Below are 11,072 nucleotides of genomic sequence, written 5' to 3' on the forward strand. Positions count from 1 at the left end.
CACACCCTGGTCAAATTAAATGATTCTTAAACTTTATGAAAACTTGATGTATCCATTAATTAGAAACACTAAAATTAAATATTGGTGACAACCAATGAATCATATATTTTTTGCTTATATATACTATAAAATGGCGTTGATCTTGTTCAGCCGCTAGAGGAGGATGTAGATTGAGAAAAAGAAAAAAAAGGTATGAGAGAAAAGAGAAATACCCATTTATATATCACATCCTACGTCTAAGCATAAGAATATATTAAATTACAACATACAGTCCCGACCATATATAGCACTAAAAGATTATCAAATCAAGGATTGTTATCGTTATGCACTAACATACATCCGTGTTTGTTGGCACCAACCATGCATCGCCCAGGTGTGTATTTGTTTGCCTGTTTTTCCAACTCCATCAACCGTTCAAATACCTTCCAGACAAAGCATTAAGCCACCGATGCCGATACACCTACACCTTGCCGCGGTGGCCTTCGTCTTGAGCATGTCTGCGCATCACAGATCAAATAAAGTCAACCTGGGCATCACTTGAATAAACATCGGCCATGCTTTACGCTTATGTTTGTTGGCACCAACCATTGCCTTGCTGTATATTGTATGCTCGTTTTTCCAACTCCATCAACCGTTCAAATACCTACAAGACAAAGCACCGAGCATCCCCAATTGATCACCTAGGCCACCATCCAAATGTTGCCCATGCCGCTCCACCTCCGCCTCGCCACGGTAGCCGTCGTCTTGAGCATTTCTTGGGCGACGGCGGCTGCGGATCAACGCCGGCCAATCACACTGCCTGGATGCCCAGATAAGTGCGGGAACATCAGCATCCCGTACCCGTTCGGCACCAAAGACGGCTGCTACTTTGATGACACCTTCTCCGTCACCTGCAACCTCTCCACAACACCCCCCGCAACCCTCAATGACCTGCTCACGTTGAGGGGGATCGGGTACTACTTCGGAGACCAGGCCAACCCGATTGGTACCAGGACAAACAGGTCCTGGTGGACGGTCGACCTCATCAACGTCGACGTCACACGGGGAGAGGCGCGGGTGTCCATGCCGGTCAGCTCCGACTGCAGCCTGAACGAGAGCTATCATGAGCTCAACCTCAACGACATGTCGCTCAATTTCTCGACGACTTTCCTCTTCTCCGCCACGCAGAACGTGCTCGTGGGCGTCGGCCAGAGCGTTCGGGCCCGGGTCTTCGGCGACATGGCCCGAAATAACTACTCCGCCGCCTGCAATTCCCTGTTCGACACGCCTGCGGTGGCGCAGGACGGGCTGTGCAAGGGGCTCGGCTGCTGCCAGGCGGAGCTTGCGCCAGGACTCGTCGGCATTATGCCCTCCATGTACTACCAGAGCAACAGCATGTGGAAGACATTCCCGTGCACCTACTCCATGGTGGTGGACAGGTCGTGGTACAACTTCTCGTTGCAGGACCTCTACGGCTACAAGGTTTTGGACAAGAGATTTCCCGGGGGCGCACCGGTCGTGCTGGACTGGGCCATCAGGAATGGTTCTTGTCCGGCGGAAGGCAAACCGTTGCCCATGGCTTGCCGCAGCGGCAACAGCCTCTGTGTTAACGCGACCAACGGCTACGGGTATCTCTGCAAGTGCAAGGACGGCTTTGACGGCAACCCATACATCCCTGATGGATGCCAAGGTAGTGCACACACATTACCTGCGTACAATGACATTTATTTGAGTAACAAGAATTCTCTGCCCTCAATTATATATTTTCAATCATTGCTTGGTACGGTACATCATCCTAAACCACACAGGCCACAGCGAAGTTCAGCGAGCACCATTGTTATTTTCGTAACCATTTTTGTGGCAGCATATATTCGTTGATACATCCAAAAGTCGCAAGCGGATTTTAATGGATATTAAATTGTACAGTGTAACCGGACCTTATAAAAGTATATATTTTCGTCATAAACGTAGGAAGAGAGAAAATAGGTAGACATCCTACCTCTTGGCCTTTAGAATGGGTGCGGTTTCTTTTTCTTTTTTGCGATTCTATTATAGCCACAAGGAGCACAACATTAGTTATAGTAGACCCACAATTGGAGAAGGTAACCTAGGAATTGGAGAAGGTAACCTAGGAACGTTAAAAAAAACATAATAATTAAAGTCCTTACAAAATGTGACAGTGGTGTTTGTATTTGTGGCGCAAGGAGCCACGCTTCATTCTTCTTATAGAAAGGTAACACCTTCTCACCACAAATATGTAACTCCAATATGACTTCCTATACGATTGTCATTCTTGCTGCAACTACGTTGTTTGTTTTATTTCTCCAGTTTATAGCATTAATTAAGTGATGAAAATTTGTAGATATTGATGAATGTGCCCTTCGACAAGAGAAACCTGAGTTACGTGATTCATATCCTTGCAATGGTATCTGCAAGAACTTAATCGGGGGATATGATTGCAACTGCAAATTTGGAATGAAAAGGGACAGCAATGGAACATGCACGCCGGTGTTTCCCATCCCAGCAATGGTGGCTACACTTGGTATGGAACTTCCGCATTTAATTTACTACCGTTGTGCAAAATGGATATCATATTCAATGAGATGTCTTTGTAGTTTCAAACATTTTTTCAGTTTGCCATTTGTATGTATTACAAAATTCGTGAATCTAGTAATGTGTATTGACATGGATACACGATTTATACTACTACTATAATTTTTTGATATACTGGCCCTATCATTTTAGTTGTTTTCATCGACCTATTTAGAAAACAAGTACAACAATCATGGAAAACCCAAAGAACTCTACACAATCCAGGCAGTGTTATTGTGGTTGAAATTTTCTAATTATTACGCTAGCTATGTGATATTATCTTCCCATGTTGTTTGCATGTATTGCATTTGTATTCAGATATGACTTCAAGTTAAGTTACTAGTTGGAGGAAGTAACCTAGGCAAAGTTTTTATGTATAAAGCATTACCTTAAGAAAATGGAATCCAAGCACCTAGTTATCACCTTAAGATCAAGTAATCTGTTTCAAATTGTAGGTTGTTTTAGCTTTTTAAGGTTCATAAATTTATTTATTTATGCATCTAGGTGCATAGAAAACTAGAAAAGCAAAAATAACTTACAATTTGGAACGGAGGGTGTACTAAGATGTTTCTAATAATGCTATGATAGATTTGAAGAACAACCAATAAAGAGAATACTTAAGATTCTTGAATCACTAGTTGATTTTGTGCTTCATGATATTTAGTTTGTGTACCATGTATGAGAGTATATGTGGGCCGATATTTATTTTTATGGTTTTTCAAATTTTCCAGTCGATTGGAATACATTGCGTCATACAGAGAATAGATAGACAGAGTTTCGTGAGATCTAGCAACTTTGTTATAGAACTATCTACAAATTCAATATATCCACATGATTATTACCTAATAATACCGTGTGTTATGTTCCGGTATTGACAAATATCAGATTTAGTGACCGGCAGTTCACCAGGGGTTACCTAAGTGGTTGATTTGTAGGCGGGGGAGATTAAGACCAAGAACTCGAATGGTAATACAGGAACGCAAGGTTTAGACAGGTTCGTGCCTCCGGAGAGTAATACCCTACATCCTGTGTTGTGGTGGACCATATTGTTGATCGCAGATGCGAAGAGTTGCTGTGCGTTCCCCTCGGGGGGGGCGTCTCTGGCCACCTTATATAGGCTGATGACCTAGGGTTACAAGTTTGATAGGATCTAATCCTAGTCTGTTGTTACAAGGAAATCAATTTGAGTTGGTTTACAACAAATATCTCGTGATACCCGGACAGAATCAGTTCGCCCGACCTCGAAGCTTGTGCTTCACGGAACATCACGCCTTGGCCCGCACGGCATAGTCAGGTGGGCCCACCTATCATGACCGACCAGGATACCCGTGGGGACCCTTATCCCTCAACAACTAACATATGTTCATATCAAATAACAGAAATACAATGCGTAAGGCTTAGTTAGTTTTCTTAGAAACATCTAATATGGCATTTTTCATGTTTTATGTTTCATAATATTTTGTACATATTTTCTTCTTTCTATATAAGTTAGTTGAGAAACAGTTAATGATTTTTCTCAAATGTCATGCAGGCATAGTTATTGTCGCATCCGTTGTGGTTATTGTAGTATTGTTTAAGCTTCTGTTTGAGGAGAAGAGAAAGACCAAAGAATTTTTCATAAAGAATGGTGGTCCCATACTGGAAAAGGTTAACAATATTAAGATATTTAAGAAAGATGACCTCAAAGCAATCATAGAACCGTGTAATGTTATAGGGAAAGGTGGATTTGGAGAAGTGTATAAAGGGCTTCTTGATAATCAGCTGGTTGCAATTAAGAAATCCATTAATGTGGACAGGTCACAAGAGAAGCAATTCGCAAATGAGATTATCATTCAATCACGAGTCATCCACAAGAACATTGTCAAGCTCATAGGGTGTTGTCTAGAGGTTGATGTCCCAATGTTGGTCTATGAGTTTGTTCCACAAGGAAGCCTCCATGACATTCTACATAATCAAAGCAATAATGTCAGCCTCAGCTTAGGCACACGTTTAAACATTGCTGCAGGAGCAGCTGAAGGGTTGTCTTATATGCATTCAAAAACCTCTACAACTATTTTGCATGGTGATATCAAACCTGGCAATATACTTTTGGATGATAACTTTGATCCAAAAATCTCAGACTTCGGTATCTCAAGGCTGATTGCAATAGATAAATCACATACCAAATGTGTCATAGGTGACATGTGCTATATGGATCCAATATATCTTCAATCAGGATTGTTAACGAAGAAGAGTGATGTTTATAGTTTTGGAGTTGTGCTTCTAGAACTTCTGAGTAGGCAAAAGGCAGCTTTTGGTGAAGACAGAACACTAGTTAAAGCTTTTCTTGATTGCTACAGAGAAGATAAACAAATACTTGAGCTATTTGATAAGGAAATTTTAGCAGATAAGGATATCGGGGTACTTCACAAACTTGCAATGCTCATAGTGGAATGTCTAGAGCTCAATGTGGACAGAAGGCCAGAGATGACAGATGTAGCTGAACGACTTCACAGTTTGAAGAGATCTCACAAAAATCTATATGATGAAAACACCAGTGCCACTACATAATATTATATATTAGGGCTTGCATTGTAGAGATTTCAATCACGATAACATTATCGTATAAAATTATACTTGCCTTTCTAAGAGTTCTTTACGGCTTTAGTGCTTCCTGTGTTTCATAAATGCAGTAATAAGGACGTCTAACTTGTGCACCAAAATTTTAATTTCCTTATTCACCTTTGTTGTAATTCTCTATCTCGTTTTACTCACTTAGTTTATAATTAACCAAAAGTGGGAACTACCCTACAAGAGACTAAGGGCCACCCAATGTGTGTAACTCTTCCTACATGCTTGTGAAGAACCCTCAACTATCTACCCCAACTGGCACTTGTGGTCAAGGGCAGTTGGCTAGGCTTTATGGGTGGAATCAGTAGTACACAAGGTTAGTTAGGATTTAGGGTTATAGATAAGAATAGCCATATTATATGTACTTAGGTAATCATCTCTATACAAGGAGATGAGATGTATCAAGGAAGAATGCAATAAGAATATCAATCTGCTAGTAGGTTTAGCCTTCTATCCCTGCTCCTATGGTACGGCTGCCACCAATTATTGGTGAGGTTGCACTGCTTGGGTACAGGACCAATCAGATCCGTGCTGCGTTCGGTGTTGCCCATCTAGAATTTACGCTAAATTAATAATTTAGCTATTACGACTGTCATCCTGGATTTGGGATTTCCTTTATATGACAGGTCCCTATAGCAGGAGTACCCCGCGAGAGGGATTAGAGGCCCCTGCAGTGTAAAGGGGCCCAAGGCCCATGAACTCGGAACATTCCCAGAGCAGCTCAAGCAACACCACAGCCCATCTCCCGACCTTCCTAGGTGACAACAGATCGCGACCCGTCGTACTACCCGAGACTTCTCGGGGGTGGGACCCACGTGGGGCCCGAGGCGCGTCACCTACCCCTTGACAAAGGCGACCTGTGTTGCACCCCGTGCATTAAATGCAAGATGTGGCATCCTTGACCGCTCCACGACGGTCCGCGCCCGGGGACGCGACGAGCCGACCCCTAACCATAGGTCCAAGGGTGAGGCTACACCTTCAGACCGCATCAGGACAGCCTAAGAAAAAAGACCACGCGGCTGTACACGCGCACAGATACCGAGACATCATCATGACCTACCCCACCGCAATGGCCTATCAGGGGCAGGGTAAGGCGGCCACCGGCAGGCTTGGTACGAACCCGACATACGAGTCGGGGCCCAGAACAAGACCTCACTGCGTCGAGCAGCCGTGAGGGCACCCAGCAGGTCGGGAAAAGCCGGACAAGCGGCACGCCTCAACCAGAGCCCGCCTACCCACTCCGGTGTTCTGCTGTTCCCATGTAGGAAGCCAAGGCGCTGATTTGTTTACTCCAGGAGCGTGACTGTGTGAGGTTAGTAAGGTTAGAAGAGACAAGAGAGTGTAATATAAGTAGCAAAAGAAAAACGAAGCAAGACTAAAAAGTAAAAACTGAAACACAAATAATTTAGTTTCGAATTAATCATATGAACATAGAAAATTCCAATATGTACCTCTCATTTTGGCATTTGCCCATGCGGCCTTGCCCTTTCCCTTCGTATCGATCTTTACTTTCACTGTCCCAAATTTACAGGCTCGTTGGTTGCACAATGCACATGCACACCTTTTACGTGATAGGACAGGGAGGTGTAGCTTTTGCACTACCATGTCCACCTCACTTCTCCCTTTCACCAAAAGCATTGATTGAGATTATAAGGTAAAAGACAAGCCGAATAGCCGTAAGCTAACGAAGCAAAGCCTTGATATAGAAGCACGGTAGTACTGGGCACCAGCACACAGTCAAAAATTAACCAGCAAAAAAGCACGGATTCACCGCACCTGCTTTCCGTGTGAACGAAGTATTCGGCCGACGAGCCGCCGTCCACTCCATGGCCACCTTTCCTGGCTCCGTGCCTTCACCTGTGCGTCCATGTCGATTGGTTAAGCTGGCGCCTGGCGCACTCACTGGAGGGCTCAATGCTGGGGGCTCCTATCTATATTGTGGAAGTATAAAGCCCAATTAAGCTCATTTGCTATAACTATTACCTACGCTACTAGCTAATTATCCCATTCTGTTGCAGCCTTAGGTGAGCGTGGGGATGAAAAAAATGTTGGATGAGAAATGTTGAATCAAATTTTTTTAGAGAAATGTTGAATCAATATTTTTTCAGAAAAATACAAACCAACATTTTTCCGACAAAAGTTGAACAACATTTTTGAAAGAAATGTTGAACCAACATTTTTTCGATAAAGTTCAGCCAACATTTTTTTTTAAAGTTGAACCCAACATTTTTGGATCCTATTTCTCCGGCGCCGGTGAGCGGCGCGCGCCGTGGTGGGGCCGGGCTGCAGGGGGCGGCGGCGCCAGTGGGGTGGGGGCGAGGCGACAGCCGGCGGCAGCGGGGGCGCGCAGCGGGAGTGGAGGAGGCAAGGGCCGCAGCGGGAGTGGAGGAGGCAGGGGTAGGGTGATGTGTGTTAGGGTTTGTGGAATCCAACGGGGTGAGTTGTTTTGCACGAATCTCAAACGCTGGAAGTGAGGGAGAAAAAATCTTTCGGAAGATGGCTCAATGCTTGCCGCTGGCCCATTAACTCATCAAGTGAACAAAAGTTGAGCCGAAAACAAAGACAGAGACAGGCCCAGTTCATACCTTGCCGTACTGCTGAGCCCTTCGCCGAAGGGCGTTGAATTATATGATACTAAAAAAACTACTGGGATCCAAGAGAACTTGCACAGGATAAAACAGCATATATCACTCCTATCAAGATGTGTTAAGTTTATCTAGTGTTACTAGGGATTTGCAACCTAATTCCAATCCTAACAACTATATAAGGCAATTTTAGGAAAAGATGACACTCAAGCACAAACAGAGTAATGAAAGAAGCCAGGAAACGGCAGACTAGGACAAGTCGCTGAATATGATGATGTACCTCCATCCTCCAAGTCAGGCACTGGAACCTCACCACCCGGATGAAAAAATGGTGCAGAGTGTCATGGTCTGAGAGGATGATGGCTATAGTCAGTGGTGATAGCTCATCCAAGTTCTTCTTGTTGCCAACAAAGAACTGGGCTATAAAGAAGCAACAAATAAGAAGCACCAATGCACAGGAGGTGCAGTGTCTGGTACTTGCTGAGGCCAGCAACACAAGCAGTTAAACGGCAATAATGGGACTACACCTCAATGTGCTCATTCTTCATCTGATCATGTTGCAGCATGTCGTGTCGATTCTTCAACACAACCATTAGTTGCAGTAGCGTAGTAGCAGATGACTTCTACACGGCTGAGTACTGACTAGTGCAGGAGAGCACGTCCACACATTCAGCACAGGAGTGCGCCACCATGGGGGTACCCAAGAATAAAGAAACTGAAACTGCTATTTCTGGTTTCTACAGCTTAAAAGCAATTTAAGCAGAACCTGGATTGCTGCAAACCATAAAAAATATGCTATCAATATCCAGTTATCTTGAACAGTAAACAAATCTTTTACATGCTCTGAAACTTATGGCAAAATTTCCACATATCTGAAAGAACAAACATGGTTATGGCGGAACGAAGCCAAACATAAAAAATTAATTTGTTAACCAGCGTTCGTAGGCTTTTTACTTATTTGTTATTTCCGACGAATATGTAGTTTTCATTCCGAATACCTTGAAGTTCTATTCTAGAAGCTCTTTCAATGTTTCAAGCTTCAACAAACGACAACTTACTGCATCCATCACAAGTGAAGGTTGAGCGATTAACTTAGCCTATACCATATACGCTACTAGTATACCCAGAGAATTATCGGCATAAAGGGCCTCATACCTCTGTTTGTTCTGCTCCTGATGCTACTGTTGGCATTTTGGCAAATTAAAGAATGATTACTAGCAGGTTGAAAACATATGTTAATCAGCTTAGGCTCACAAATATAGATGCACCATGCATACATGCATGACAGGGGTCAAATAAGCTAAGAATTTGATTTTCTTTTTCCAAATGGGTAGCCCATGTTGTCATGGTATCAAATATTTGGCAGTTACTGGATAATGAAGTAGGGTAATTTTTATTGGAAAGGAAAATCTTGATATCCGCCAAACATTATTATATTATAACAGCACAAAAAAATAAGCATTATTCTCATGCATGCTTTCTTTCACATCTCATCCTTAGCAGTTCCACTACCAATCTCCCTGCCTACAAGCCAAAGAATCGCAATCAGAAAATGAAAATATTTATTCGGGAAATCTGATTGATAAAATACCCCAGTGTGCAAGAATTAGTCCAGTGCAACATTATACACCAATCTAAACTGAACAAATTATTAATTACGTTCCATAGCACAGCTTGGAATAGAAGGATCAAGCACATCCAATGCAATTTTCAGGTACAAGGAAATTACTCGGAACAAGAGTAATAACTCACGTAGTAACATAGTAAAAGAATATGTTCAGGCTAACTTAGCCGGAAAAACAATTGAGGTTGTCTAGAATTATTGTCACATTCTTAATCACATGACTAGTTCAGATGTTTGTGGTAATATATTGCCAATCCATTCTTAAGCATATGACTAGTACCAAATTAAGCAGCAAGAATAAATGGACCTTTTACTCCTGTATGTGAAGTAAATACAATCTCACAAGTCCTACCTGCAGTAAAGAAACTTGTGTAGGAATGATAACGGCAATCGTAATTCAGGTAACCCGTAGCACTTCCAGGAATTTCCATAACCTGTAATGGCTCGAGTTGGATCAGGAAGGCAGCACCAACCCACAAGACAAAAATGGCATTAGCATCCTCAGCAATGCCCAGTATCTTTATTCGGATTATCCCAACCAACAGTGCAAACGAAAGAAGTTTGTTCAGTGGCACCCATCTTAAAATGCCGTCTGAGTCGGCCTTCCACTGCCACAACTGGAGGCTCAGTGATATTGTCGCAAAGGCTATGCCAAGCCCGTTGCCCTCCATCGGCAAGATCTGAAACTCGAACCTCAAGGGCAACCAGTGCGCGCGCGGCCCTAGCGGCCTGCTGATCACAGCAAGACTCCGCGTGTCCATATCAAGCTCAAGGATATCACCTCCACCGGTCAACCAGCAAATCGTGTTCCCAACCATTACGCTTGGTTCATCCACTGGCCAGCCACCGGCCGGGAACGGGAACGGTGTTCTTGGGCCAGTAGTGATCTGCAGCCTGAGGCTGGAATGCTGGAGTTGTTGATGGTGGTGCACAGCAAGACCAACTGCAATGTGCTCAACTGGACGGGATCATCGTTGCCCGGAGGGCGCAGCACTGTCGCGTCGAGGACAATGAGGGTACCTGGCGGGAAGGGGACGCGGCGGTGGTGCCCGGTGATGGGGTCCCAGACAACAGTCTCCCCCTTGTCAGGTTGAGGAAGAGGGCGAGGCCCGTGCCGGCAGCCGTGGAAGGTGCAGCTATCGCCGCGCGGCGCGGAGAAGCGCGTGGCGGGGATGCGGTCCCAACTCCCAAGTGGGCGTGAAGGACTAGGGGGTGGGGGGAAGGGTGGTGCGTTCCGGTGGTGGAACGCGCGGAAGCGGCGAAGGAAGGCGGCGTTGGTGGCAAGGTGGCGCCAGCGGTGGCAGACGAGGGAGGCGCGGAGGAGAAAGGATGGGAGCGCAGGGAGGCGGAGGAGGATCTCCGAGAGGACCAGAGGAGGTTGTCCTGCAGTTCCGCCAGTGGGGGCGCTGGTGAGGAGGGGCCAGTCTGCCCGACCAGGACCGCGGCGGCGGCGGCGGGTCATCGATTAAACCCCGTACCTTTGATGAGTTGGGTTTCTCCCATCGGATTTAGTAACCCGGCAGTCCACTTGGGGTCCCCAAGTGGTTGATTTATAGGTGAGGACAATTCGAAATCAAGAACTCGAAGGTGATCGTGAGAATACAAAGGGGACACGAGGATTTTAGACAGGTTCAGACCTTCAGAGAGTAATACCCTACGTATTATGTGCATGGATTGTATTG

The 11,072-nt window shown here is 44.7% G+C and overlaps 2 protein-coding genes across 2 annotated transcripts; one reads left to right on the top strand and one right to left on the bottom strand.

The window, feature by feature from the left end:
• The first annotated feature begins 438 nt into the window (after positions 1-438).
• On the top strand, positions 439-5,259 carry LOC117839737 (wall-associated receptor kinase 1). Its single transcript, XM_034720143.2, has 3 exons — positions 439-1,669; positions 2,342-2,521; positions 4,103-5,259. The coding sequence occupies exons 1-3, from the start codon at positions 697-699 to the stop codon at positions 5,119-5,121; spliced, it is 2,172 nt and encodes a 723-aa protein (XP_034576034.1). The 5' UTR covers positions 439-696; the 3' UTR covers positions 5,122-5,259.
• Positions 5,260-9,249: 3,990 nt separating this feature from the next.
• Positions 9,250-10,852, bottom strand: LOC117835546 (uncharacterized). Its single transcript, XM_034714902.1, has 3 exons — positions 10,411-10,852; positions 9,797-10,333; positions 9,250-9,290 (listed from the first exon to the last, which is right to left on the bottom strand). Exons 1-3 carry the CDS (start codon positions 10,850-10,852, stop codon positions 9,250-9,252), a joined length of 1,020 nt encoding a protein of 339 aa, XP_034570793.1.
• Positions 10,853-11,072: the final 220 nt, after the last annotated feature.

The sequence above is a fragment of the Setaria viridis genome, chromosome 9 (genome assembly GCF_005286985.2).
Source record: "Setaria viridis chromosome 9, Setaria_viridis_v4.0, whole genome shotgun sequence".
Lineage (NCBI taxonomy): Eukaryota > Viridiplantae > Streptophyta > Magnoliopsida > Poales > Poaceae > Setaria > Setaria viridis.